At 37.3% G+C, this 27,940-nt stretch overlaps 3 protein-coding genes across 4 annotated transcripts; 1 reads left to right on the top strand and 2 right to left on the bottom strand.

Annotated features, from left to right (window-relative positions):
• Nucleotides 1–1,331: 1,331 nt before the first annotated feature.
• On the top strand, nucleotides 1,332–4,716 carry LOC111807396 (uncharacterized). Its single transcript, XM_023693107.2, has 3 exons — nucleotides 1,332–2,053; nucleotides 3,012–3,621; nucleotides 4,320–4,716. The coding sequence occupies exons 1-3, from the start codon at nucleotides 1,389–1,391 to the stop codon at nucleotides 4,464–4,466; spliced, it is 1,422 nt and encodes a 473-aa protein (XP_023548875.2). The 5' UTR covers nucleotides 1,332–1,388; the 3' UTR covers nucleotides 4,467–4,716.
• A 164-nt stretch (nucleotides 4,717–4,880) lies between these two features.
• LOC111807054 (putative F-box protein At3g61730) lies at nucleotides 4,881–9,157 on the bottom strand. The gene is made up of 8 exons (XM_023692623.2): nucleotides 8,882–9,157; nucleotides 7,659–7,858; nucleotides 7,521–7,565; nucleotides 6,993–7,154; nucleotides 6,834–6,881; nucleotides 6,224–6,394; nucleotides 5,608–5,715; nucleotides 4,881–5,210 (listed from the first exon to the last, which is right to left on the bottom strand). Exons 1-8 carry the CDS (start codon nucleotides 9,121–9,123, stop codon nucleotides 5,128–5,130), a joined length of 1,059 nt encoding a protein of 352 aa, XP_023548391.1. The 5' UTR covers nucleotides 9,124–9,157; the 3' UTR covers nucleotides 4,881–5,127.
• An 8,572-nt stretch (nucleotides 9,158–17,729) lies between these two features.
• Nucleotides 17,730–27,486, bottom strand: LOC111807553 (histone-lysine N-methyltransferase ATX3). 2 transcript variants are annotated; one of them, XM_023693319.2, is made up of 23 exons: nucleotides 26,428–27,472; nucleotides 26,286–26,341; nucleotides 26,004–26,199; nucleotides 25,633–25,755; nucleotides 25,460–25,528; nucleotides 25,280–25,348; nucleotides 25,101–25,192; nucleotides 24,753–24,845; nucleotides 24,484–24,619; nucleotides 24,299–24,380; nucleotides 24,114–24,213; nucleotides 23,496–23,620; nucleotides 20,365–20,510; nucleotides 19,984–20,088; nucleotides 19,704–19,768; nucleotides 19,383–19,596; nucleotides 19,210–19,296; nucleotides 19,066–19,122; nucleotides 18,875–18,964; nucleotides 18,590–18,676; nucleotides 18,346–18,420; nucleotides 18,148–18,248; nucleotides 17,730–18,069 (listed from the first exon to the last, which is right to left on the bottom strand). In XM_023693319.2, exons 1-23 carry the CDS (start codon nucleotides 27,280–27,282, stop codon nucleotides 17,979–17,981), a joined length of 3,114 nt encoding a protein of 1,037 aa, XP_023549087.2. In that variant the 5' UTR covers nucleotides 27,283–27,472; the 3' UTR covers nucleotides 17,730–17,978. The 2 variants fall into 2 exon arrangements, 1 of the variants encoding a protein (XP_023549087.2); XR_015423226.1 differs by lacking the exon at nucleotides 17,730–18,069 and having other exon boundaries at nucleotides 18,183–18,248; nucleotides 18,875–18,936; nucleotides 26,428–27,486.
• Nucleotides 27,487–27,940: the final 454 nt, after the last annotated feature.

The raw sequence follows: 27,940 nt of genomic DNA, 5'->3' as shown, positions 1-27,940 counted from the left end.
ATTTTAGGTCATATTTTGCAGGCTATATAAAGTCATCTAATTTATAAGACAAATTAAGTTTTGAGGTTTGAGATTGAAAAGAGCTAATTTTATTTACAATTTTATCTATTGAAATTTCCAGCAATTTTGTATTTATTATTTGTTACATTTATTTTAAATATAAGGACAAAGATTATATTCCTTATCCTCGTGATCTATTTATTTATTATTATTGCTATTACTATTATGGTTATTATTTATTATTATTGCTATTACTATTATTGTTATTATGATAGTAATAGGGTTTTGAACATTATAATTATATTTTTACTTATTGAATATCATTGTTTTTATTGAAATATTTTATAAGTTTTTTTTAAGAGAGTTATATTGAGATTTATCTTTTTAGAATTTTTTTTTTTTAAAGATTTGTTCTCGAGGGGTAGGGGCTACTAATAGTAGAATAGGTGGCAACGGACCAATCTTCCATATGGCCCCCAACTCTCTCTCTATAAAAGCGCAAAGAGCCGAGCCACTAAGGTTATACTTCATAAATTCATTATGGTTGAGAATGACTTTTAAATCTAATAAATAAAGAAGATCTATAAAAATAAATGAAGAATTTTGTGGAGATGAAGATCAAATATATGGCTAGGGATAGGATGAAAAAACCTTCCTCGTTCTCATCTCTTAGACATCATTAGCAACACTGAATTTACACGAAGAAACACGTCTTAACTCATACAAACAAGTAGTCCATTATCACCTTATGTTGTTTTTTTTTTTTTTTTTTTTTTTTTTTTTTTTTTTACCTTTAATTTAATTATTTTTCTCATTATTAAGTTATAATCAGTGACCCATTTATGTCGTTTTTAATAATTTTTTTTATATAATACAATTATTAGAATATACATTTTTAACTAAATAATATCCCACAACAAATTATAATTTTTTTATTACTAGTTTATTTTACATTGATATTCTATATTGTAATGATTTAGTTAATATTAGAAATAATAAATAATTAAGATAAATTATATAAAATAACAAAATTAAAATAAATTTGTCTTAGAAAAGTATAAATAAAATTTATTTGTATAGTTATTTAATAAAATACTTTATTTTAAGAAATTAAATAATAAATAATTACTAATTAAATTTAAATAAAAGAAAAAGTTGCATGTAATAAAAAATAAATTAGCATGATTTTGTAGTAGAAAAATAATAAATGACGTAAATAAAAGAAGGAGAAAAATATAATAAAATAAAAAATAAAAAAATGTTGCATGTCTTATTATGGATGAGAGATAATGATAAGGATTTAAACAGATTTTGTATTTAATCTCCATTTAAACCATCAATGGAGGCGACGGCTTAAATGGAAAACTGAAATTCGAAGCTCTACGTCAATGGAGGCGACGGGTACCGACATATCCAGGCGTCAAAATGTCGAGATTTTCAATCTCTTCGTGAGGCTGTTAGATGGGAAAACCCTAGCTTTGAAATTTAATTCCCCTTCTGTATACGGCCATGCCCTCAAGCACAGTCTCTACGAGAGCACTGGAATTCCCCCAAATCACCAGCGTCTTGTCACCGGAGTCCGTCCGATCGAGGATGATTCGGTTGTATCATGTTCCAGTGAGCCTTCGGGAAAATTTCCGACTATTCATCTTCTGCTTCGACTCGTGGGAGGCAAGGGAGGGTTCGGATCGTTGCTGCGTGGGGCGGCGACGAAAGCAGGGCAGAAGAAGACGAATAATTTCGATGCGTGTAGGGATATGAGAGGGAGAAGGTTGAGGCATGTGAATGCTGAGAAGCGATTGGAGGAGTGGAAGGCGGAGGAGGAGGAGAGGAGGTTGGAGACGGTGGCTGAGGAGTTTCTGAAGAAGAAAGGGAAGGTCGGGAAGAAGGGGGTGGGTGATTCCGCGGCGCAGAAGTACGTAGAGAAGTATCGGGAGGAATCTGCTCGTTGTGTGGCTGAGGTTGTGGAATCCGTGAGAGATGCGGTGATGAAGGGCAAAAGGAAGGGTGGTTTGATGGCCAATGGTGGGGATGCCAAAAAGCTGAAGATCTGGTTAGTTTCTTACCCATTCCTCTTCTTTGATGTGTTAATTTATGTGTTTATTAGCATTACAAATCAGCTGTTTCACCTTCAAAACTAATGTTTCTGATCAAATTATCTGTTGTATTAGAGTGGCTTCTTCAAATGATCAATCCATGAGACCATTCCATAGATACTAGAAACCCTGTTATATTAGAAAGATAGCTTTGTATGTTGATGAACCCATAGGACAATGAATTTTACAGCTTTAAGATGTGGAAGTATTTTGATGTCAAGTTTGTTTTTATGAAGTTGATGAGTTTTTCTGTTTAATCCTTACTGAGATCTTTCAACAATCAGCATTAAATGAATACTCAAACCTCAAACACAGCTACAAATAAAAGAAAGTGGTCATTATTAGAAGGTAGCCTATCAATTAAGAAGTGGAAGATGGATATAACCAACAAAGAACATTTTCACCATTAAGCCACCAAGGGAAAATCTGGCTGGAAACTCCACTAGGAACTCTAAAGAAGATGGAATCAAATTCTCATATGGACCCTTGAAACTTACCCGAATAAACGGCCTCCATTGAGTAACCACCCAATCGAGTGATCTTTAAAACGTTTCCCTAGAAAAATTTTGTTTGGGGATCTCAGCCGTTTAACATTGAGAGCATGTAAACGTTTACTGAATCTACATGTAACGGCCCAAGCCCACCGCTAGTAGATATTGTCCTCTTTGGGTTTTCCCTCTCCCTTAAGGTTTTTAAAATCCTTCTGCTAGGGAGAGGTTTCCACACCCTTACAAAGATTGTTTTGTTCTCCTCCTTAACCGATGTGGGATCTCACAGTTAACTCATCACCACTTTCTTCTATTAGCCATCTATTGAAGAATTATTTAGAACCTGGAGATTGAAATGTATTTATTCCCTATATATTAACTGAGCATTTTCTTTTTAGCTTTGTGCAAATAATTATTTGTTTGCTAGGATGGGGAAGAGGAAAATGGGTGAAAGTGACAGTGATGATTCGGATGAGGATGACACTGAAAATGAAGGGGAAAGCGAGAAATCTGTCGTCTTGAACGTTGGTTGTCAATCCGATTTAAATAAGGACACTGAAGGGAGCTCAGACTCTGTTAACTTCGGTAAACGTGGGGTTTGTTCTGGTGGATCCTCATGTGAAAGTGGTTCTGAGGAAGAAAAGGACTTGGCAATGCAGGAAACCCTGGAATTAGTTGGAAGCTCTACTGAGAAAGCTTTTCATGAACGGGTTGATGTGGTTGAAATGAATTGTCAGAATACTCGGGGCGCAATCGTATCTTGTTCAGAGGCTGTTGCTGTTTCTGCCCATCAAGAAGACGAGTTTGTTAAACAGGATGCTCACGAGGTTGAAATCGCCAACTCGGAAAATGTAGCTGCTATTCCTCAACATATTTCACATCCAAATGGTCAAATTATTGAAGATTTGTCCACGCTTCCTGAACCAAATGGCTCTCCAGTGTCTAAGCTGAGCGACCATGAGGAAACAAATGCAACTACAAGCAGTTCAGAAACGCCTCTGAATTTTGGTGACTTTAATTCTGCTGCTGAAATGGAGGTACGCTCAAGAAGTCCTATGATTATCTTTCTTAATTCACAATAACTTTAATATCAAAGTTCTTTCTCATTTATTCTTCTTCTAGGAGGTTGCATCGTTTTATTTCTGAACTTCTGCTCGTTGTTTGTTGCTAATATAATCTTGTGTATGACACGACACTACCGTCACACATGGGTAAATTCAGAAAATCTCATGAGAGGCCAAAATTTTATGTTCTAACCAAGTAGACCTTAACCAGTCGAAGAAAGAGTTCATGATTAACAGCCCAAGTCCACTACTAGCAGATATTATCCTCTTTGGGCTTTCCCGCAAGGTTTTTAAAATGCCTCTATTAGGGAGAGGTTTTCACACTCTTGTAAAGAATGCGTCATTCTCCTTCCCAATCGATGTAGGATTTCACAATTCACCCCACGTCGGCCAATGTCCTTGCTAGCACTCATTCCCTTCTCCAATTGATGTGAGACCCTCCAATCCACCCCCTTTGTCGTTGTCCACACCCCCCCTTAGGGACCGAGCCTCCTCGTGAATTATACTTGCTTATAATCTTTTCCTTAGATACGCCCCAAGTTTAGAAGCCTGAAGGACTTGTAACTAATCATGATTGTTTGTTCATGTTAAAACATGAACAGAAAGTGATGGAAACTCACTCTAATTAGTTTAAGCCTGCTCTCATATTATTGCCCTTTGTTATAACCCAGGTTGTTGGTTTGGAAAGGCTGAAGGCAGAACTGCAAGCACGTGGGTTAAAGTGTGGAGGTACTTTGCAAGAGAGGGCAGCCAGGCTTTTCTTGCTCAAATCGACCCCTCTGGACAAGCTTCCAAAGAAGCTCCTCGCCAGAAAGTGACAACTTTTTACTATTCTCAACGAGCTTCTCTCCATTAAGATGTTGCGATATTAGGGTGACATCTTAATGCATTTTCTTTTCAATCTTTTTACCAGTACAGAAAACAATTTTGATAGTTCTAATAAGCTAAAATGGCCATTTTTTGTTTTTTTGTATTGGAGTTATTAATGGGAAATTTGTAAATATTTGTATAAAACTTTTATTTATGCTAAAGATCAAATTGTAAATATTAATGGCATGATTTTCTTCTTCTTCTTTTCTTTTAAAGACAATTTAAATTACTAAAGACGACATAGTTATAATAATAATAATAATAATAATAACGTAATCAAATTATGCTTTAAAGATAATTTATTATTATATACAAACAATAAACATAACAAATCATGCAAGAAAAAGAAATATTTTTTTTTAAGCTTCTCACAAAGTTTTCAACATACAAAAACTTCTATTTTAAAAAAGTAGAGAACTGTTTTTAAACATAACTTGTTAACGAAAGGTTACACACTTCCTCTGGAAAAGTATTTATAGAAATTGGTGATTTGTTTTGTTGGGGAATTACACTTCTTTGGCGCTAAGTATAGTGAGTAGAGAAAGGTTGGGGTTGGCCTCCAGGGGGTTACAAGAAGGAATAATAAAAGAAGGGCATTTGAAGAAGGAACTAAAGTAGCTGCTGAGAGATTCTGATAGAAACCACCTCTCCGTTTGCTCCGGCTTTCATGGCCTGGTATTTCACGTGAACTCCTGCATGCGTCATTACAAAATCACACCTCATTCTCAATCAAACACTAGACTACGCCAATGTTACCAACTAAGGGAGGCATTGACAAGTTAGGAATGCTTTCCATGTCGCTAATAACAATTTTTTTTTATATCTATTAAAAGTACTTTTCTCTTTCGATTGAAGCTCAACCATTTCGCAGTGATCTACGTGTTTTTCAAAAAAAGTAAAAAGGATTTAAGTGGTTCGTGAGAAAGTATTTATAGAGTGCTTTTAACCAAGATGATTGTTAAAAAAACATACTAGTAAAGGTCTTTCTATCGAGTCGACTAAAGACTGAAAATTCTAGAAAATGCTTTTTAAACAATGAAAAGTACTTCTCACCAATTTGAATATCATATAAAACTGGAGGCGATTTACCTTCATTGTCTTGTAAATAGGTATTTACGGCAACTGCGTTGAGAGTAATCATTGCCTTTGGCTGCCAATCAGTTCGACTGCCTGTCCATGACTTTAGATCCAATATTCCTGTCAATTCATTTGGGACAAATTTCACCATAAATTTTCATAATTGAATCTCCTGAAGTAACTCAATATTTTCTGGATGTAGAAGTATGTCATATAACAACATTCAACGTCTACAAACTTAACGGATGTTGCAATAATTTGAACTCAGATCTTGTGTTGTATTTGTAACATGTTAAATCATTAGGCGTAGCTAAATATAGAAATTTAGTATCTTCTAAGCAAATGCTGAAACAGGTTGCACTATACGAGTATAATTTTTAGATAAAGAAAGAAAAAAAGCATCCTTCCATGGCATATAATTTGCGCAGTGCGCAGTACTTTCTTCAAAAAGGATAAATAATTCAAGAATTTCACGAGTAATCTAGTATTATATTAAAATTACTTTTCCTGGACAGATCCTAAATAATTAAACTTAGGAGTAGGAAAGATGTTACAGGAATCATTTTCAGAAGCACCTAGCAATAATAATAAGACGGTAATATTTCAGTATAGAAAGACTGTGCTATACCTGAGGTTGAAGAGTCTTTCAGATGCTTTACATCAAAAATGGCCCCTGAAGCTGACTCTGTAGGCTTCCTGATATCATGAGAACCTAAAATCTGATATTCCCAACTACCATCTTGGTAACCTTCGTTCAGGAACAGCTCTATGTGCCTGGCATCCAACGTTTGCATTGTTCCTACATAATAGTAGTAGCAAGATCAGCAAAAGCCAATAAATTGTAGATAACTTTCTGAAGCTATACATCCACTGCTTACAATTTTGAAATACAAATTCTATTTTCAGGTTAGGTTCTGGACGATGCGTGTAGAATGAATTTTTGTTTGGATGTGTTAAAACCCTTACTAAAAAAACTGAACTAAGGTTGATTAGCAGCTGATTAGGAGTATGTGCTCTCAGTATCTTCCACTTTCCTAAGGTATTGGAAACAAGATTAAACTAATTTTCAATGAAATTCGGAAGAAAATAAGCCTATGAATTCCCCAATATTTTTAAACACAGTATGGCATACCAATTACCAAAATGATACAATTGCAGGCTAAGATCTTGCAACAATTGAAATAAAAAGAGGTTCCTACATTTTAGTGGGATACAGAATGTTTACTAGGGATACCTACCATCACATGTATTCAGGTCGCAAACTGGACAACGAACAAGTTGTAGATCTGTCACATTAGTCCATTTAGAATATAATTCACTTAAGAAAAGGTTAATAGAGTATCAAGTTATGACAACCATTGAAAGAAAATGATAAAAACATTTAGCAAGCTTGATACCGGCTATCCAGATCCCAGTTTTAACATTGTGCAAGACACAACAACCGGACTCCAATGTATTATCCGTTGAATCCTGTTTTGGAATTTTCACTTGAGAGCCCAGCCGTTCTGATAGGAGTACTACGGAAGAATCCATGAAAAAAGCCCCAATCCGCATCCAATCTGATTTCATTCAAAATAAATAAATAAATAATAAACAATGTGGTAAAGAAGCTAACTACAGTTCAATTAGTATATTGGAATCAGGATCACTAAATGTCTATTTCATACATGATGGAAAGTAGCAGTACAGTTGCTTTGGGAGTTTATTCCTTGGAATCTCGAGATAGTAGGTTTATACTACCTCCACCCTCTATAATGACTTGAGTTATGGTTGAATAAAGCTTGAATATCTAGTTATTAGGTAAGATGTGATGATAAGATTAGATAGAACCCGTGGCTAAGCAGGTCCTTGACATATAGTTTTACTTTTAAGTACAATCCGCGCCTAATTACTTACAGGAGTCGAGTGGAATCACAATCACTCACCGAGATGTTTCTCCTGCTGCCGGAAAATGTAAGAGTGACTTCCATCTGGAACAGAGATCATTGAATAGTTAAGCAAACGCAATACGTATTGACCAGAGCAGGAATACATAACTCAAAGAACTCGAATCCGATCCTTACCGAAGGCAGAAACGTAGAGCTTGATCCATTTGAAGGCCGTGTGTTGAGGAGCAGGGACCTGAAGATCACGCAGGCAAACATACTTCCATATGCTGTCTTCCATGACTAAACGGTAAAACCACCGGCTAGTCGCCGCAAGCATCATCAAAGATCTTCCATCCAGAAACTTCGCCACCTCTGTCCACACGTCCGCGTCATACCTTTCATGTTCATTCGCGGAAATTGTCATACGGAAGGTTAAATTACATATTAATCCTTAGCTCTGTTTCCGATGAAATATTCAAACTGATAGAAACAATTTCTAATTCACGTGATTCATCAATCTTATTCCCGATCTACCAAACTTTAGCCAGACTAATGGCAAATAACAAATGAACTTTCAATTACTTAAAACTGAAATAATAACTGGTTTAAAATTGAATATGTAAAAAGATAGAACAATCACGTTTGAAATCTTATAGGTAGAACCAAGAACCAATACATAGAAAAGTAAAAGATGGAAGTTAAGAAGAAAACTAGGAGACTCGGAATACTTTATGTGATAAAGAAGTATGTAAGTGCTGAACAAGCTTTAGATAGAGCTCCAGAAAGTGTTTGGATAAAAAAAAGTAAAAAATGTAAGTCCTGTAACTGCTTCGATCCTTGTGACAAATAATCACTTCAAACTATACTGAAGATTTGGCACCCTACTTATATTACTAACTGTACTTGCGATTAACTTTATAGAGCTCCAGAAAGTGTTCATCAACGCGTAGTGGTTTCCAACAAAGATTGTCACATTCAGTCTGCAAATTCTAAAATCACAAGAATAAACGTTTCTTCTCCATCGTTTTCCCGATGGAGAAAACGAACAAGTTTATGCTGCGTAGATTTAACTCTGCAGACGTTCACTTTGAGCTTCGGAATCTCACAGAAACAACTCGACTTGTTCATTTCTTACTACTTCCAAGTCCTTGGCAGTACTAAACTAATGCAACTTCACAATCTAGCTCAAAGAGTCTAAAGTCGAGGAAATAACTTCACATTTCAATTTCTGAACTAAGATATTCAAATCACTTCTAGAAAATCAAATTTGAATTTCTTCACTATCACGATGCTAAAAAACACATAGGCATTTACCTCCACAGCCAGACACATTTCTACGCGCGAAACTCGTATCAGAACTGAAATTACCTACGAACAGCGTCTATCAGGATGGAGACAGAAAGAGGAAGAGAACGAACCAGCAGGCAGACGAAGATGCAGAGGATGAAGCAGAAGAATGAGCAGTAAGAAAAGTGGAACGAGGAGAGCTGCAAGAATGAATCGGCTTAATATCTCTTCGCATTCGCTTTACCATTCCTTCCGGCTCTACAGCAACAACTGGATTTGGCGATGATGATATTTTCTCACGCTCCATGGCAATGGATTGAGATCTCGTAACCACTCGATCTCGCGCAGAGGCAATGCTCAGTTTCTTCCCCATGGACGTTGTATAGTTGCAGAGCCTATTTCGTTTCCGTTGCTTTGAGATTCAAACAGGCTCTTCTCTCTCTCAAACTTGGGTATTTATATGCGCGGGAAACGAAATTTCTCTTTTAAAAAATTAAAATTTTAAAATTTAATTATATTGATATTAATATTATTACAGTTTTAAATGTAAGTGCAAAAGGGTAAATGTGCCAAACTACCCCTCATATTAATGATCATCTTTCCACTTTTATATATAAATATATCTAGATGAATATTAATATTTATATTTATATATCTAATATAAATATATATGCGTTAGTTTTGTGCCATATATAATAATATAATAAATAAATAAATAATTATATATTATTTATGTATTTATTAAAGTATTAAAAGATTATATTATATCGTTATTTTCTATAAAATAGAAATTTATAAGAATATTTAAATCAACATTTATGCATTTCCCCTTTTTCAAATAAATTAAAATGTCTTATTATTATTATTATATCCACATTAGTAATATTGATTGATATTTTTGTTTTATTTTGTAATTTTATATGACATGAAAATGTGCATTTACCCATTAGGTTGGGCGTGACCATACTAGACTAACGATGATCTTTTAACACTCCCCTAAGCATTAGTCTTCGTTCGCTGCACCATGTTGAGCTGACATTGAAAATACTCATCATATTTGACATTATTCAATCCTTTTGTAAACAAGATCGTCACTTGGTCATCCGTTTAATTCTTTGAGGACTCTCTCTAATAAAATGATAGTGCACCTCTACATGATTTGTTCTAGTATGAAACGTCAAATTTTCTGCTAGGCGGATCGCAGATTAATTGTTGTAATGAAGTGGTACTAGATAGTCAACTTTATGGTACAAATACTTCATTAAGAGTTTCACCCTCTACATTCCTAAACTTTTCCAGCTGCTACACTGTCAACGCTTCTATAATTGACAATGATAATGTTGGTTGTTTTTTTTTTTTTTTTTTTCTGCACCAAGAAATTATTCCAAAATTGAACTTTGCATATACTTAATGACTCCAATTGCATTCTTAAATCCCTTTGGTTGGTTCAGATAGATCTCTGAGTCCAATTCTTCGTGCAATAAATCATTCTTCACATCCATCTACCATAAATTTCAATTTTTACTTGCCTCAAATGCTAGTGGGACCCATACAATAGTGATCTTTACCATTGGACTAAATGTTTCATCATAGTCTAGTTCATATTGTTGAGAGAACCCTAGAGCTACAAGTTGATAATTTCTTCCTCCACCGCCTTTTGCCTAGTCCAGTTTTGTGATGCTTATTCATACATCTCTGGCTCTTTAACTTTGCCCTCTACAATAGTTGTATTGACATAATTAAGATTTGGCTTATGGATTCTTTCCGACTGTATAAGCTGTTGATGTGTCATTTCCTTTTCACCAAGTACATTTGGTTGAACCACTTCTTGCTCACTAACGTTAGTGTCGCTTGGATCCTAAGCACATCAATACTTGACCAAATGTATTCAGCTTGTTCCCCATCTTCTATCATGGAATTTCTTCACTGTTGTTCGAGTTTTGTAAGACTTTATTCTGATTACCAATCATGTGGTTTAAGCACCTTGAATCAATGATCCAATCATTCTCATCATCAATATGCTCTCTCATCAAGCCATGAGCACTACAGTCCTTTTTCTAAGGTACATAGTACCTTTGTTTCCCACTCATCCTCTATCTTCTTTTTTGGAGGTTGTTGTATTGCTTTCGACGAACTTTTTCTTGTACGAGCAATCCTTGGACTTGTGATCCTTATTTCCATAATTTTAGCAAATATCTTCAAATCTCATCCCTTGAGAGATCTTGTCGTTATTCTTTGAGCTCTCCCAAGTTGTGCAGTTACCATATGACTTTTTCCTTGGTCAACATTCTTGTGACAACATTCTTGTGTAGAGTGCTTATTCTTCACCCTTATGATACTGTAAGTCTATGATACTGTAAGCTTCAGAGACTTACAAATACAATAGAATCATTTGTCTTTATTCATAGGTTCCAATGCCTTTTTATAGGAAATACATAAAACTGCAGAAAAACATAAATACAGGACACAACTGAACTAGCTCCACTAATAACAAGAAAATAGGTAACAGAAATTGACCTATTCTAAACCTAGAGAATAGGTCTTTATTGAAATAATCTAAAACTGACTCAACACTTCCTCCCTTGAACTGAACTCGATCAAGAGTTTAGTTCACAACACTCATCCCAAACGCTTCTCTGATCCTTTGAAATGATGCCATCTTCAAAGGCTTTGTCATTATGTCGGCCACCTACTCCTCAGTGCTACAATAGACCAATTTAACTACACCTTCCTTTGTCAATTCTCGGAGAAATGGTATCGAACCCTTATGTGCTTTGACTTTCCGTGCATGACTGCATTTTTTGACAACTTGATAGTGGACGTGTTGTCACAAAATAGAACCATCTCTTCATCTTGTTCATACCCGATTTCTTTCAATATCCTTTTCATCCAAATGGCTTGATAGGCACATGTAGCTGCTGCTACATACTTTGCTTCAGTAGTTGACAAAGTGACGATTGGTTGCTTCCTTGAGGATCATGTCATAGCTCCTCCACTCATTAAGAAAACATAGCCTGAAGTACTCCTACTGTCATCCACATCTCCCGCATAGTTACTGTCGGTGTAGCCTAAGAGTTCACTCTTCCCTTCACGTTGATACCATATCCCAAATTCCAGAGTTCCCCTTCAAGTACCTCATGATTCTTTTTGCAGTAGTAAAGTGCAACTCAGTAGGATTTGCCATAAAACGACTAATAAGACTTACCACAAACTGTTGGATCGGTATGGCAACCCTAGAGGGGGGGGGGGGGGGGTGAATAGGGTTTTAACGATAAAAGTGTTTAAACGTGATTAATTTTTCTAATGATGAAACTTTTTACAAATAAGTAGAAGATGATAATTACTATAACAAAGTAATTCAAGTCAAAACAATAATCAAGTAGAACATGCAATAAATCACAATAATAATTTTGAAATTAAATAGAAAAGAGTTAGAGAAAATGACACCGTAGTTTTATAGTGGTTCGGTCAAACTCGACCTACTCCACTCCCCAAGCGCCTCTTGGGAATTTGAATAAAGAACTTTCTCGACTCTTTTCACGGATCTGAGCCAAACCGCTACACCGCTCTTTTTACGAGTTCAAGAGCAAACTCAATCCTTTCCACGGCGCAGGATCAAACCGATACAAGTATTTGAGTTTGATAATAACACACCACAACTCTCTCAAAGAGTAGATTTACAATTTGGGATACTCACAACTATTTCCTCACAATACAATAATAATCCCTCTCAAGAATAAGATGAAAAGAAATAAACTTGTAAGCTTGGAGAGAGCAACAAACAATGGAGACTTTGAACAAATGAGGATTGGAGAATGTATGTAAGTTGTGTATTTTAAAATGTGGGGAAGATGAGTTTATATAGAGGAGAAAAGTGGCAAAATGTAGGATTGAATATTGACCATTGGATTGTGTTAGGAATAATGGAAGGTAGAGATTAAAAGTAAATAAATAAGAAAATTTTTTAAAAATTCATTTATTTCAAAATTTTAATATAATAGTAATATAATATAATAATAATAAAAAGTTATGTGAGTAACGGTCAAATGAAATTCAAAATTTATTATAAATATAATAATATAATAATAATAAAAACTATGTGAGTAACTATCAAAATTTTAAAATATAATAATATAATAATAATATAGTAATAATAAAAATCGATGTGAGTAACGGTTAGATTCAAATTTATATTTTGTAAAAATAACTTTATTTAAAAATATAGTAATAAGAAAAATTCCACCATTTGTTACTCTCCCAAAATCATAAATGTCATACTTTGATATATTTTGATTTGTCCATCATTTTGATTTTGCTGCCACATCATCACGTCGGGTATGTTGTCTCGACTGTAATTTCTTCGTTTTAGCTCTGATTTGAGTAATTGAAAAGTCGTTGAAATTGTTATTCCCGACCTTATACTGTGGACGGTTCAAAATACTGAAAATAATTAATAATTAAAAAGTAGGTTTGTTATCATCAAAACATCAATTAATTGATTGAAACCAACACAAACATCAAGTCAGGTCGTGTGGCTATGAGATACATTAAGCTGCCCACCATTTTCTTATATAGCGTTGAATCGACCTTCACACCAGCTTCATCTCGACCAACCTGCTGTCCAGGGACTATTGGATTGCAAACAGAGTTGTAATTTTGCATCCCAAACCTCTCGATCAACTCAACAACATATTTTCTTTGACATATAAAGATGCCATCAGCATTCTGCATCACTTCAATGCCAAGAAAATATCTCATCTTCCCCAAATCAGTCATGTTGAATTCATCCATCATGAAGCGCTTAACCTCATTCAACAACTCCTCATCATTACTAGTGAACAATAGATCATCAACATAAATGCTCACAATTAGAATTTTACCTCCCTTTTGTTTGATGAATAATGTTTGTTCACTAGAGCTGCTTACAAAACCTTCCTTGACGATATAAGTCTCAATGCGACTGAACCAAGCTCTAGGCGATCGTTTTAGTTCGTAAAGAGCCTTATGCAGCTTATAAACCATGTCCTTCTTCCCGGCTACTTCATAACCTTGTGGTTGTTCAACAAATACATCTTCCTTCAGCTCTCCATGTAGAAAAGCAGATTTGACATCGAGCTAATAGATTCCCCATCCTTTTTGTGCTGCTACAGCAATGATCATCCTCACTGTATCCATTCGAGCCACTGGTGCGAATACCTTTGTGTAATCTACTCCGTACTCTTGAGCATACCCTTTTACAACCAGCCGAGCTTTGAACTTGTCTACCTCTCCAAGTTCATTTAATTTGGTTTTGTAAATCCACTTAACCCCAATAGTCTTGGCTTCAACGGGAAGTGTAGTCAGCAACCACGTGTGGTTCCGTTCGATGGACTATATCTCAGCATTCATCGCTTGTTTCCATTTCTAATGTCCTGCGGCTTCTTGAAAACTGGTCGGATCTGATATGGCCATGAAAGCTAGAGTTTCAATCTCAACTCTAGCCATGTTTGCTTCTTCCTCTGTATCTGATAGCCCTTCTTCTATGATATAATCTGCAGACCAGATTGGTGGTTTTCTCACCCTGCCCGTTATTGCTGTTGTTTCTCTAGTTGGTGGATCGTTTGGTGAAGGAACGTTATCAGTGTATTATTCTGCTTCTTCCGCTTCCTCTGCATTCTCAACATTTTCATAACCATTTTCCCACTCAAGTTCAATGCTTTCTTCACCAGAATAACCAACATCTTCCCAATTCCACTTCTTATCTTTCTCAAATATCACATCTCGGCTGATGTGAATCTTTTTCTCCACTGGATCGAACATCTTAAAAGCCTTGGATTCACTGCTGAAACCTAACAGAACACACTTCACGCTTTTGTCATCGAGTTTGCTTCTTATAACATCAGGGATATGAACATATCTGATACATCCAAAAATTCTAAAGTATTTGACTGATGGCTTTCTTTCCCTCCATGCCTCTTCTGAAGTCATATCTTTTACAATGAGTGTAGAAGATCTGTTAAGAATGTGATTCACCCATTGAGCAGCATCTGGTCAGAAAGCTTTTGGTACCTCCTCTAATAACGCTGCTCTCACCATGTTCATGATTGTATGGTTTTTGCGTTCAGCAACGCCATTTTGCTGAGGCGTTAAGGCGGTGGTCAGTTGTCTTTTGATTCCATGCGCCTTACAGAATTTTTTGAACGTAATTGAGTTGTATTCTCCTCCTCTATCTGTTCTTAGACATTTTATGAACAATCCAATTTGCTACTCTACAAACGCTTTGAATGCCTTGAACTGATGAAATACTTCTGATTCTTCTAGCACAAAGTATATCCATGTTTTTCTCGAGAAATCATCAATAAAGCTTATAAAGTACCTTATTTGACTGTTTGATGGTGGATTAATCAGACCACAGAGATCAGAGTGGATAAGCTGCAATCTTTTAGTGGCTCTCCACTTGCTCTGCTACGGAAATGGAACACGGTGGTGTTTCCCTTTGACACATGCCTCACAGGTGGTTTTCACATCTTCAATTTCAGGTAAACCCACAACCATCTCTTTACTGTATAATGTGTGAAGTCCCTTGTAGGTGAGATGCCCATATCGATGGTGCCACAACTCTGCCTTGTCTGAGATATCAACTTGCAGACATCTCTCCTCCTTTGTTTTGTCATTTGATTCACCCAGCAGGATAAACATCCTATTAGTACTCATAACAGATTCTGCTATTTTTCCTCTTGAGGGATGAAAGATGCTGCATGGGTTTCGATCTCCTCCTTTGAATAGCACGTCTAAACCCCTTTCTTGAAGTTGTTCAACACTAAGCAGGTTGTTATTCAATTCCGGAATATAATACACATCGTTGATCACATAGCTTATTCCCTTAAGCATTATTTTCACTACTCCTTTCCCACCAACCATCAGTTTGTGATTGTTCCCAAGCTTGACATTATGTGTGAAGCTAGTGTCCAAGCTTGAGAACATACCTCTTTCTCCACACATATGGTTTGAACACCCAGAATCCATGAACCACACATCTCCTCTTTTAGTGCCTTGAAGTTCCACATACGTCATGAGAAGAACTTCATCCTTTTCTTCGATCTCTGCAAAATGTGCTCCATTGTTCCCATGTGGACATTCATATTGGAAATGTCCAAGTTGGTAGCAGTTGTAACACTCGATTGTTGCTTTGTTGAATGAGCGTCCTCTGCCCCTGCCTCGACCTCTGTATGATCCTCTGCCTTTGACATTGAGACTGCCTCTGACATTGAGAGCTTGATCACCTTCTTCATGACTGATCTTCTTAAATTTCTTTTCATGTACAGACAGAGAGCTTTGCAGTTCGTCAATCGTCATCTTTCCTTTGTCTTTTGACTCCTCGATGGACACCACTACATATGTGAATTTGTCAGTCAGAGTTCAAAGTATTTTCTCAACAATCTTCGAATATGACATGTTTTCTCCGTTGCTTCTCATCTTGTTGAAGACAGCCATTACTCTTCCAAAATAATCATCAATGTTTTCTTCATTCTTCATTTCAAGAATCTCAAAATCTCTTCTTAAGGTTTGGAGAAGAGACCGCTTCACCCTTTCGTTGCCTCCAAACTTTTTCTTCATCGAATCCCAAATGATCTTGGATGTTTTGCGATTCAAGATCTATTCAAACACAACCCGATTAATTGCCTTGAACAGGTAGTGCTTCACTTGATGGTCCTTCATCTTGAGCTCCTCAAGATTTCTTTTCTATGTTGCAGTCACTTCGATTCCCTCTGCTGGTTCGGTGTAACCCTCTTCCACTAGACTCCACAAACCCTTGGCACGCAAGAGGTTTTCCATCAGTTCACTCCAATGGTCATAGTGAACATCAAACTGTGGAATTTTGGTGAGTGTTTTGTCGTCGCTCATTTTCTCTCTGGATCACTTTGTTTTGCTTTGGCTCTGATACCAAATTACGTTAAGGACAAATGCACCAGAATGATCTGTCTTTATTCATAGGTTCCAATGTCTTTCTATAGAAAATACATAAAACTGCACAAAAACAAAAATACAAGACACCACTCAACTAGCTCTACTAATAACAAGAAAATAGCTAAGAGAAATTGACCTATTCTAAACCTAGAGAATAGGTCTTTATTGAAATAATCTAAAACTGACTCAACACCTTCAACATGATACCTCCCATTTGCTTAGTAATGGCCCTCCCATTTGCTTAGTCATGCTTCTTGGCTAGCTAGCAATTTTTCAAACTCTGTAAATGATGGTTGAGCAGACTATCCTTGTACAGCAATAACGAAACTTCTATATTCTGGTCGCAATCCATGAATGTGGTCCTCTTCATTTGAGCTTCTCCAATGAAGGGACTCTAAATCTAGTTTAGTAATTTTTTGATAGATCGACTTGACCCTTGGAATTACTAGCAATCGCCATGTCACATTGTGAGATAACAACTCATTCTACAGACGTTGTAGCCTCATATTGTTCTTCTTTAAGAAAAGCGCCATGAACGTGTCCCATGTCCCATGCTTCTTTCGATGATTGTGGTTTTCAAGCAAACATTGTTTTGATTCTCCATTTGTGCAAGGCACTATAATAATCCTCCTTTGGCGACGCAATTTCACAAAAGATCTTCTCACAATCTTGTCTTGTAGATCAGACATCAAATAAGTTGCTTTCTTTGACAACTTGAAAATCACCCATCGTATTGATAGTACCCTAGTAAAACCAAATGGACTTTTTTTCGACACAAAACTTGTAGAGTCAAACTACTCATGACACAATTCTACTCACTCAGTATTAATCTCAAAGATCCGTGTCTAATGTGGAAGATCATGTAGAGTTACAACCATAGAACAATCTTGCTCTACTACCGATTATAACACATCCTTTTATTAAGACTAACCAAGAAGGAGATGAAGCTACTCCACTTAAGTTTCTCTCAAAGAAAAACAAAAGGCAAAAGTAGAATAGAGACCAATTTAGAGAAAAATAACTTAAAAAAAGAAAAAGAAAAAGCCTCGGAAGACTAAGCATAGCATCCACAAAGAGCCGCATATTGATTTACAATTTTATTCCAACTATGCTACAGATTGCTATACAAATGGTGGGGGTAGAAAGGGGGAAATGAATATTCTACTAAAACAACTGCCTTTAAATTTCTTTCTTTTGAAGAGGGAAAAAAATGTAGCTGCTCTCCAGTAGAGGTTGCAGTGGAGATGTAGCAAAAGAATTAGTCTTGAGTTGAGTCGAGAGTTAGTTCATAAATTTCCTGCAATTGGGAGCTTTACAGTGGCAAGGGACTTTGAGTTCATCGGGTTCGTCAGGATCGAACAAGTAATCGTACCTGTTTGGTTTTTAGAGAGAGTGTTGAGTAAGCAAAAATTGAATTGAAGTTTGAAGTTGAAGAAGAATGTGTTCTTACGTGAGTTCTTCTCCAGCAGCTACATTGGTCTTGGCAATCAGAACTATTCGGCTTTCATTGCCACCAACGCTCATGATCCTTGCATAGCAGTTTGGCATGCACTGCAAAACACACACACACATCCCCTTTTCAGTCTCTTCCCACACCAAACAACCAAACAAACAATTACAAGCACTAATCCAGACTGCATTTGCATACCGAATGATTGATCAAGCGTGCTATATTCCCTTTTTCTGTGGCATCAATTACAGCTTCATCGCTGATCTTGAACAGCTGCAATAATGTAACCAGTTCAACTAATTCCTCTAAAGTACTTCAAATACTTTTTCAAGTGTTCTAAAATTTTTCAAAAACTTTTCAAGTGGTCCGTCCAAGTTCCTCCAAATTAGATTTCATCAATGGTAACACTTCATGCATAAATAGAAATGATTAAACAACTCACATAGCAATCTTTTCCTTCTAATTGGTACCGAGCCTCTCTCAAATCAGCAACACTGGGACGCACCTGCTCGCCACGGTATTCAACAACCTAAACATAGATTTGGACACCTTATACGTAAGATACCTAAAGCTTATGCATAAGTTAAAAGCATAAAGGAACGCTGAAGAAGAAAACAAAAAGTACAACATTTTATATTGCCAATGTAATCTTCAAAAAGTCATTGAAACAGTTTGCACCAACTTTCTAATTACAGATACGTACACAAGAAATTAGCAACATCCTTACCATTTCTCCCTCTTGCACATTCCTACGAGCAAAGATGCCCCATCCATGAATTCCAGATTTACCTATACAGACCCGATCCCTCTCAGTTCTCTGAAGTCATTAAGGGAAATTAATCAAATAGCAACAAGATTTCAGTAAATATATGAAATATACAAAAAAGAAGTGATATTGCAAGAGGAGGTAGCGTTTACCTGTAAATATTGAAGTCGTTCCTTGAATGAGGAAAAGGCCTTGGGGTCTGCTCGTTCCTTGTAAGAGAAAGCGAATGTATTTATTTAACCGCTTGGAAAGGACCTAATACAGTGAAGTTAAACTATCTAGGACAAGAATATTACTTTGTGTGTACTCAGGCTAATGATCTCATCCAATGGGTGATGGCTCGGCCCCATAAGTCGATGGAATATTGGCTGCGCTTCAACCATCTAGAAAAACACAGATAATAACGGTGAGACAAAGAAATCATAAGTTAGTAGTCACAGAATAATTTGGGAAATGGTCAGTGGACAACCTTATCAGTTGATCTAACATAAACACGACATCTTGCTGCAGAATATGGTTCAAAATCATTAGTTTCAGAGCCTGAAGACCTTGACAGTTCTTCTATCTTTGATGTAACCGGCCTTGATCCCCTGTAACATCCCTTCTGCTTTTGAAGCAAATTTCTGCCAGAAAAGCCCCCAGAAGGACTACGCACCACTAAAACAGCATCAGGGTTTGGTGTTCTGCATGACAAAGAAGGATTAGTCTCAGGATCCATATTGAATCAAACAGGGAGGAGAAGAGAGAGAGAGAGAGAGTATAATCAAATGCAATAAAGTAAAGACCTGACCTGTGAAAAGCGCAATATATCAGTTTTCTAGTCACTTGTCTCCCTTTCTCCTCTGAGCACTGCAACTGAAAGTGAATATACAACGAGTTAAGAAATTGTCAGCCAGTTGCACCTTCAAAAAAGAAAAAGAAAAACTTCCCAGCCCAGAAACAGAAATCAAATCTATTCTAAAAACGAAGATGCATTAACATTAGGGAAGGTAAAAAATAATAGTACCGTGTTAACTTAAAGAAGTATTATGTAGAGCAATGATCACATAATATCAACCATAAACAATTACCTCCATGGAGTATCCTGCTCTCGAAGCACACATTGTATGAAAATAAGTAGCACATTTGCAGCATTGCACGCAGGAACCATGACTTTGCTTGCAAATTACACATCTCTGTTATCCATATAAAGGAAGATCAACATTATAAATCCCATTGGAAATAAGAAAAATAAAGGGCTAAATATATTATTTTGTTGTATATGCCATTTCTCAATTTTATCTCTAAACTTTTAAAAGGTTCAATTTTATTCTTTATTTGTAACATCTTGTAAATAATTACATTTTATAATCTAAAAGAATGATATATGAATTTTTTTAAAAAGCTATATCTAATGAGGCTAGCTATTAGCATAATATTAATTTAGCTCCATTTTAAAATGGTAAAATTACCTTAAGAAAAGAATTCAATGGAATTCTAAAGATGCCAACAGCAGGCTCCATTTTCTCATGATTCAAGAAAACAACTTCAGGGCGAAACCAAGCACATGTGACATGAACCCAGAGTCCCTCAGCGTCAGTAGGCTTTAAAGCACCTCCTGAAGCAGCATACAATAATTAAATTTGTGTCCCATAATCATATTGCAAGACAGCCGAGGAAAAAATAGGCACAAGGCATACACGTGTAAAAAGTCTATAAAAGAAAATAAGCACAAGAATAGATTGAACGGGAAGGATATGTTTTTTTATTATGAAGACAAACATGTCTGCATGAGAGGGAACACGGTGGGTGGGTGGGGAACTCTAGTTAAAAAGAAAAAGAAAAAATCAAAGAAACTAGAACGTGAGACTCAGGTGGCGTAACTAACGAAAACAGGATGATTTTAGTTTCAGGTTAATATTGCAAGGAAACGGAGTTCTCTGATAGGGTTTGCACCCCAAGTAGGCCGCTGGGATAGCTCAAATTCCTCGCATGTCCCTAGTTTCTTTTTTATTTACCTAGTTATTATCTTGATATTAGAACAACCAAACCTAGTATTGTAAAATTCTACAAATCCCGCTATCCTTTTCTTGAGCAATTTTATCTATGCCGCCCCATGTCACAACCTCACTGAGAGAAAGTAGATTGTGACCCTCATACACAAGACAGACAAGGGGCGACCCTCAAGTAGCACCCATCCAGCCATGTGAGGGCCAAGATTGAGAAGTGTCATGATACACCAAGAGTGTGTATTCAAGCTAAGCCAAGGCACACACAAAGTTTGAGAGAGCGAGATGACATGAGTGCCAAAGACACTCAAAAGTAGGGTAGGGCCTTGGGCCATAACCTCAAAAGTTGGGGTTTCGATATGAGTTTCAACATGCGACTCTGGAGTTAAGTTTATCTATATGAAAGATGAAAGCTCACCAAATTTAGTGTCAATCAAATACTTGACAAACTATACATGGGGTCGTATGACAGCTAGCCAAAATGATGTCTACTCAAGAAGGATTGGAAATGCCTCTAAATATACTATAGGGGAGCTATGGTGTCAACTCTCCACCATCCCTGGGCCCTGTGGCCTAAGCGAGCTGTCTTGTGGCACATACGCATGTCACAATATGGACAAGCATTGCAAGACGAGTGTCTCGGGCATCTTCCTTTGATAAGGGTCTTTCAAGGATAGTACCAGATGGCACGGGTAAGCTAATATTGTGCCCCAACCCATGTGTCAAATGTTGGATTATGCACTTGATATCCAAAACGGATGCCATAAATGGTTTAGCATTGGATACAGGAGAGTCCAATACCCAATAAAAATTGGGATGGATGGATGCTCAAGATGTCCAGGTAAGATGGTTGACACATGGATCAATCCCCAACTGAGGTGTCTGAGCAAGTCAAGATGGTCAAGCTGTCATGAGACATGGGATAGCATCACGATGCATGGGTCGTGTTGTTGGGAACCGTGATGACAATGAGATGCAATATTGCTTACGAGAGACCTTGGCCTAGAGTAGAGGCAAGGTCGAGTTGGCTAACTTGCTCTAGTGTAGAGGTTGGTTAGAGTTGTAGACGATTGAACATGCACGCATAGGTGACATGTGTGGCCAAAGAAGCTTGGATTCCGCACAAGTTGTGTTCGATTGGCGAAGGAAAACCTCACCTAAGGTCTGACGAAGCCACAAAGCTAGGCGAGAATGTGAATGGGGCTTGAGTTTACGCTTAAGGCTTGTTGGAAGCAAGGTCTAGAGCCAAGATTGAGAAGTGTCATGATGCGACCGAGGAGGACAGTGCAACATCCAACACACTAAGAGTTCATTCAAGCTAAGCCAAGACAAAAACAAGGTTCGAGAGAACAACATGATATGAGTGTCGAAGACAAGCTCGAAGAGAGCCGATTAGGACCCCAAACATAACCACAAAAGTTGAGGTTTTAATATGAGTTTCAGCATACAACTCTGAAGTTAAGTCCGTCTATAAGAAAGATGAAAGCTCACCAAATTTAGTGTCAATCAAAAACTCAACAAACAATGTACAGGGTCATATGACTGCTCGCTAAAACGATGTCTACTAAAAAAGGATTGGAAATGTCTCAAAATGTACTATAGGGAGAGGGATGGTGTAGCTCTCCACCATCCCTGGGCCATGTGGCTTAAGCAAGCTATCTTGTGGTATACGTGTGTCAAAGCGTGAGCGAGCGTTTTGAGCGTCTTCCTTTGAAAAGGGTTCTTTCAAGGACAATACCGAACGGCACGGGCATGCTGGTATTGCACCCCAACTCATATGTCAAAGGTTGGATTGTGCACCTGCTATTTGGAACGGATGCCGTAAATGGTTTAGCATGGACACGGGAGAGTCCAACGCCATATGAAAACCTGGATGGATGGATGTTCAGGAAGTCTAGATGAGATGGTTGAAATGAGTCAATCCCCAACGGATGTGTCCGAGCAAGCCTGAGACATGAGATGACATCACAATACATGGATCCTGTTGTTGGGAACCAAGATGACCAAGAGATGCGAGGTTGTTTAGGAGAGACCTTGGTCTAGAGTAGAGGCAAGGTTAAAGCTAGATGACTTGGCCTAGTGTACAGGCAAGTTGGCTAGAGTCGCAGACAATTGAACATGCACGCACAGGCAGTGTGTGTGGCCGAACAAACTTGAATTCCGCACAAGTTGTGTTCGGTTGGTGAAGGCGAACCTCACCTAAGGTCCTAAGAAACTACAAAATCGGGCGACAAATGGGAATGAGTTTGAGTTCTCCATTAAGGCTTGTCGTGAACATGTCAAGATCACGACGCCACACGGTTAAAGAAGTACGACTATGACACTCGCATGCACCCAAGCACCTTAAAAACACTTGGCATCTCTTTAAAATGATAGCACGCACGTATAATAAGCCTATTCCCACTCATCTCACTCCTTCTCAACTTAGCAGCCTTCAACCTCTAATTTGAGAAATATTTCCTAAAAGAGGACTTCTAAGGTCAAGAGTCTTAAACTTATAGCCACCTTAATTGTGAAAGTTCAAATATAAAATTGATCATTAGCGAAAAATGCAGAAACATGGACGTCCCAGAAATGAAATGCAATATACGCACCCTTCACAGGACAAAGGCAACACTCTCTGTTGGCATCTGGTGTTTCACAAGCTCTGCATACCCATGATGTAAAATCGTTATAATCTTTTGCCCCATAGCATTCCTGGTGGACAGCAACTTGGCATCTATAAAAGAAAGGAGAATGATTACAGTTCAACTATTTGGGGATCATAAATATACACGTACATATGTGTTGAGCATTAACCGTTAGAAATCCCAGCAGTGAAATTACTAAACATGATTAATTCTAATCATTACCGCCCTTTATCCAAAAGCATAGCTTTGATGGAGAGTGGGCATACAAGATAACAGACCAATAGAAAATCCTTACTTTTCACATGTGGGATCAAACTTTACTTTCAATTCACAACACAAACAAATGGACAATAGAAAATCCTTACTTCCACATGTGGGATCAAACTTTACTTTCAACTCACAACACAAACACATCGACAATTAATTTTGAAATGGCGATGAAAAGATATGCGATAGTATAAATCAAGAACCTGTGGTGGTAAATGGTACTACATATTCATAATCTCAAGAATTTCAAACTGTGAAGTTCGTTTCCATTTTAAATATATGCATAGTACAAAATTGTGCAGATCGTGTTAATACCTGTTACAGATGATAATTTTGTTTTCTTCCCAATCTTCAACCCATCTACAAATAGCACACCTCTCTGTCGTCCATTTTGCATAAACAGGTTCATAATTCTCTGTTACAGCAAAGATAAATTTAAAAACGTAGGAAAGAAAAGAAGAAAATTCTTCACAAGTCAAATATTTTGAGGAAATATATACCACTTAATAAGGTGCTTAGCTGCTGGTTATCCAATTTCGAAACCTTCAAGGAATCTTTGCCATTTGTGTTGAACTCTGCAATCTGAAATCTCATTGATGTCAATAAGAATAGCGTATGGCGCAAGTACAAGAGAATGACTAAAATCTAAAAAATAAAAAGGAAGGATTGAGGAGTTAATACGAACCCATTGTTCCAGAGGTAACATTGTAGCCTTCACTTTAACACTATATTTCCATTTCTTTGCTCTGCATCCAGTGTGCTTTTCCCATTCACTAAGTCTTTGTTTTCTTGGCCCACAAGAACCGCACTTACAGACAACCCTAAAAGATATAGGAATTGAGGTCACAATTTCATCATCTTAAACAACTTGCCAAAACATTAAAATGATGTGCAACTCTAAATCTTTCGTGGAAATGTCGTTTAATGTTACGTTCAGAGGACTCTTGGACTTACAAATGTAAATCAGGAATGTAAGCTCCTTCCATGCCATTGCACACCACTGTTATCTTATCTGGAATAGAAGTCACCGCACCTTTGTCCGTGGAACTGGTTTAAATAAAGTGTCAGATAACTCACATCAAAGGTATAAAATTTAAGATCAGAAAATAGAAACTGATAACATGAAAAAGTTCCTACTACTTCCTAATGGCATCGGATTCATGAGAGATTCATAGCAGAAAAGTAAAGTGGAATTTCACACCCCTCTCTCTTAACCAAAGTATATTAATATGTCAACATATTTATAGGATAATGAAGTCATAATAACTAAGAAATAATAGAAAAGGAGTTTGGAGTGCTCACTTGACTGTTGATTGACTATTTTCAACATGCGGTGGTTCTAGATTGAATTTGATCTTACAATCAGGGCAATAGTATTTGCTGTGCTCCAAATCCTTCAAACGCGACAAGATTAGCAATTACACATTCCTAAACTTGGGAAAAAAATATGTGTCCGTATTTTTGAGGTGCAGAAGGCATACCTTAAATAGCTTGCCAGAAATTTTGTCGCACTCAGCATGCACCCATACATTACAACCATCACAGCATACCTAATTCAACAACAAACAGTCAAATACGATCAGATAAAAGAACGAAGAACGAAGAACGAAGAACGCAGTTAACAAACAGATTGGTATGAACTAATGACAAAATATTCTTACCCAATTTCCACCATCAGAATGGAGCCATACTTTCTTGCATATGCCACAATATTGCTTCGATTGTCTTAACTGTACATATGAGAATTATTAGATAAGAAACTATTTTTTCTGTTTCATTATTTCCTCAAGATTGGCAAGGAACTAAAATATCTTGAAAATAAGCATCTCCAAACCTTATTGCAATGTTTGCATAAAAGTTGTGTGGCAGAATTCAGGCCCTTCGCTTTCTTGAGCGTCTTACAAAGCGATAACAAGCCACATCCGTCACAAGGTCTAGAACCTTTGTTGACTACTTTCTGTAAAATAAATTAACTATTAAGAGTGAACACAGTTTATAAACATAAAAGACAGTGTTAAGAACAAACACGTCAAACAACAAAGGCTAAAACAAATGTAAACATTGAGTATAAAGATCCTTATGGCCACACCACAGCACTAAACTCCAGAAAGATTGCTCCCCAAATTCCTAACCTTTTTTGGGGCAAATTAACCTTTTTTTTTTTTTTTGGCTGAAAAGTACGAAACCAATTCTAAAGAATCTTGCCTTCCCGGAATAGTATTCCAGATCCTGGTTTGACGTCGAAGCATCAGGCAGCTCACTGACATCTGCTTCTGGAAGAGACATTAACGTACTGCCCACGCCAGCGTCCACGAAACCATCCTCTGCCAAGATAGCCTCCTCCATGGCCAACTGAAAATCACTTGGCTTGCTCTTGTACAATTGTTTCTGCCCTTTGAATCTGATGAACAGGGAGATTTTCTGATCATGGTACTTCATTATTTTTAAAAAAATACAAACAATTGACGGAAATAGTTGGCTACACACCTCTCCAAGAACTCCACAAAGGGGTATATCATCCCTTGTTTCGCCCATGCGTAGTCCTGTGAATTATAAACATAGTAATAAAGAATTAACGAACGCGTCAACTGAAATTATTATTACCATATTCAAGGATCGACAAAATTACCCTCTGAGTTCCATTTTTTGAGTATCCAAAAAACATCACACAGATAGAGCCTGGGACGCAAGATTTTAGAACCGCTTCCGGAGCCTGCAACAAGGGATCGATAACTACCGCTGGCCAAGCGGGGTACCTTTTCCCACACTTCGCCCAAACTAAATCTCCCAAAGCAAACTCCTCTGGCTTGTAAATATGCTTCCTCCTTTCAGAATTTGTATCTGTCTTCGCGCACGTATAAGTTAGCCTCGTGGGTTTCTCTTCTTCTTCCAATGGCAGCACAGTTTTTGAACTAAAATACCCTGAACCATTCAAATTAGAGAACCCCACAAAACCACCTTCTTTCTCCTCCTCCTCCTCACTTTTACCTGGTGAATCCCACTCTGAATTCTTCAACCTGTAATTACCCTTCCACCGCTGTTGTTTCGATAGTGCCAATCCCTTATTTCTTATCCTGGGTTCTGCTGAGACACCATCTTCATCTTCTTCAGTGCTGGAATCCGTAAAATCAACCTTCGATCCTTCATTCTTCCATACATGAAGAACCGAGTCACTGAACCTCGAAGGCAGCATCTGAATTCTTCCTCGCGATGACTTCAACAGTGGAGGTCGTAATTTCTTGATGCTGCGGTTCAATACTCGCTGGCCATTCAATTGATTTGAACTTCGCTCGAATTCCTCTCCCCAGTAGAACCCATGGTTGTACCAAGAACCCGAACCAGTACTAAAATCCTCGCGTTGGAGGCCACAAGAATAGTACCCATCCGTCCGCCGTTTCTTAGAATTCACGGAATACATAGGCTCCTCAAGCTTGCAACGTTTGAGATTCGGCGTCTGGAATTTCATAGTTCGCTTGATGATCATGTTGTTACGAATATTAAAACCCAAATTCCCAGAGAAAAACAATGCGAAGCCCTAATTATATGTTGTTCCTCCAGGAAAAGGAAACGTAGAGAGGGCAACGTCGAAGGATTTCTCCATCCACGATTGAACTCCGCCTCATGCCCACTCCACGCGACACATATACTGGAACATACAGAACCGAAAAATAGGAATAAACAAATTAGGAAAGAGAAAAGAGGCGGGCGATGTGCAAAAGATTGTATTCATTTTTGGCTCCAAATCAAATTCAGGAAACCGCGGGAGGGAGACTATTCGGAATTGCTTCACGTTCAAGCGCCAATTCCAAACTCAAACCCAAATTTCTTCTTTTTTTTTTTTTTTTTTTTTTTTTTCTTTTCTGGAGTTCGAAAAGGAAAAGCGTGGAAGAATGCCACAACTTCATTGGGAGTGATTTTTGGGCTCACTTCCCAGTCTTATTTCTATATATAAACTCTGTAAATAAGTACTTCAACGAATTTCAAGATCAATAAGTTGCCTGCTCTAGAGATTATATACTAGAATTTTTTACCTAACATGATTGTCATACTATCGATATGAACTTTCGACAATGGTGAGTTGTTGGTTGTATATACTACCCGACTTCCTTTTTACTCTTTCTTGTCTCGCAGTTTCCTCCAAT

Source organism: Cucurbita pepo, chromosome 12 (genome assembly GCF_057944985.1).
Source record: "Cucurbita pepo subsp. pepo isolate OVF chromosome 12, ASM5794498v1, whole genome shotgun sequence".
Taxonomy (NCBI): domain Eukaryota; kingdom Viridiplantae; phylum Streptophyta; class Magnoliopsida; order Cucurbitales; family Cucurbitaceae; genus Cucurbita; species Cucurbita pepo.
Note: the sequence above shows the minus strand (reverse complement) of the source record. Positions and strands in the feature narration are given on the sequence as shown.

Excerpts from the sequence above, each read along its gene's own strand:
- LOC111807396 (XM_023693107.2), top strand. The coding sequence starts at position 1,389 with ATGGAGGCGACGGGTACCGACATATCCAGGCGTCAAAATGTCGAGATT. Across the intron at positions 2,054-3,011 it reads GCCAAAAAGCTGAAGATCTG|GATGGGGAAGAGGAAAATGG; the intron begins GTTAGTTTCTTA and ends TTTGTTTGCTAG. Across the intron at positions 3,622-4,319 it reads ATTCTGCTGCTGAAATGGAG|GTTGTTGGTTTGGAAAGGCT; the intron begins GTACGCTCAAGA and ends GTTATAACCCAG.
- LOC111807054 (XM_023692623.2), bottom strand. The coding sequence starts at position 9,123 with ATGGGGAAGAAACTGAGCATTGCCTCTGCGCGAGATCGAGTGGTTACG. Across the intron at positions 7,859-8,881 it reads GCATCTTCGTCTGCCTGCTG|GTATGACGCGGACGTGTGGA; the intron begins GTTCGTTCTCTT and ends TGAACATGAAAG. Across the intron at positions 7,566-7,658 it reads GCTCTACGTTTCTGCCTTCG|ATGGAAGTCACTCTTACATT; the intron begins GTAAGGATCGGA and ends TCTCTGTTCCAG.
- LOC111807553 (XM_023693319.2), bottom strand. The coding sequence starts at position 27,282 with ATGATCATCAAGCGAACTATGAAATTCCAGACGCCGAATCTCAAACGT. Across the intron at positions 25,193-25,279 it reads TTTCTGGCAAGCTATTTAAG|GATTTGGAGCACAGCAAATA; the intron begins GTATGCCTTCTG and ends TCGCGTTTGAAG. Across the intron at positions 18,421-18,589 it reads TAGAAGGAAAAGATTGCTAT|CTGTTCAAGATCAGCGATGA; the intron begins GTGAGTTGTTTA and ends ACATTATTGCAG.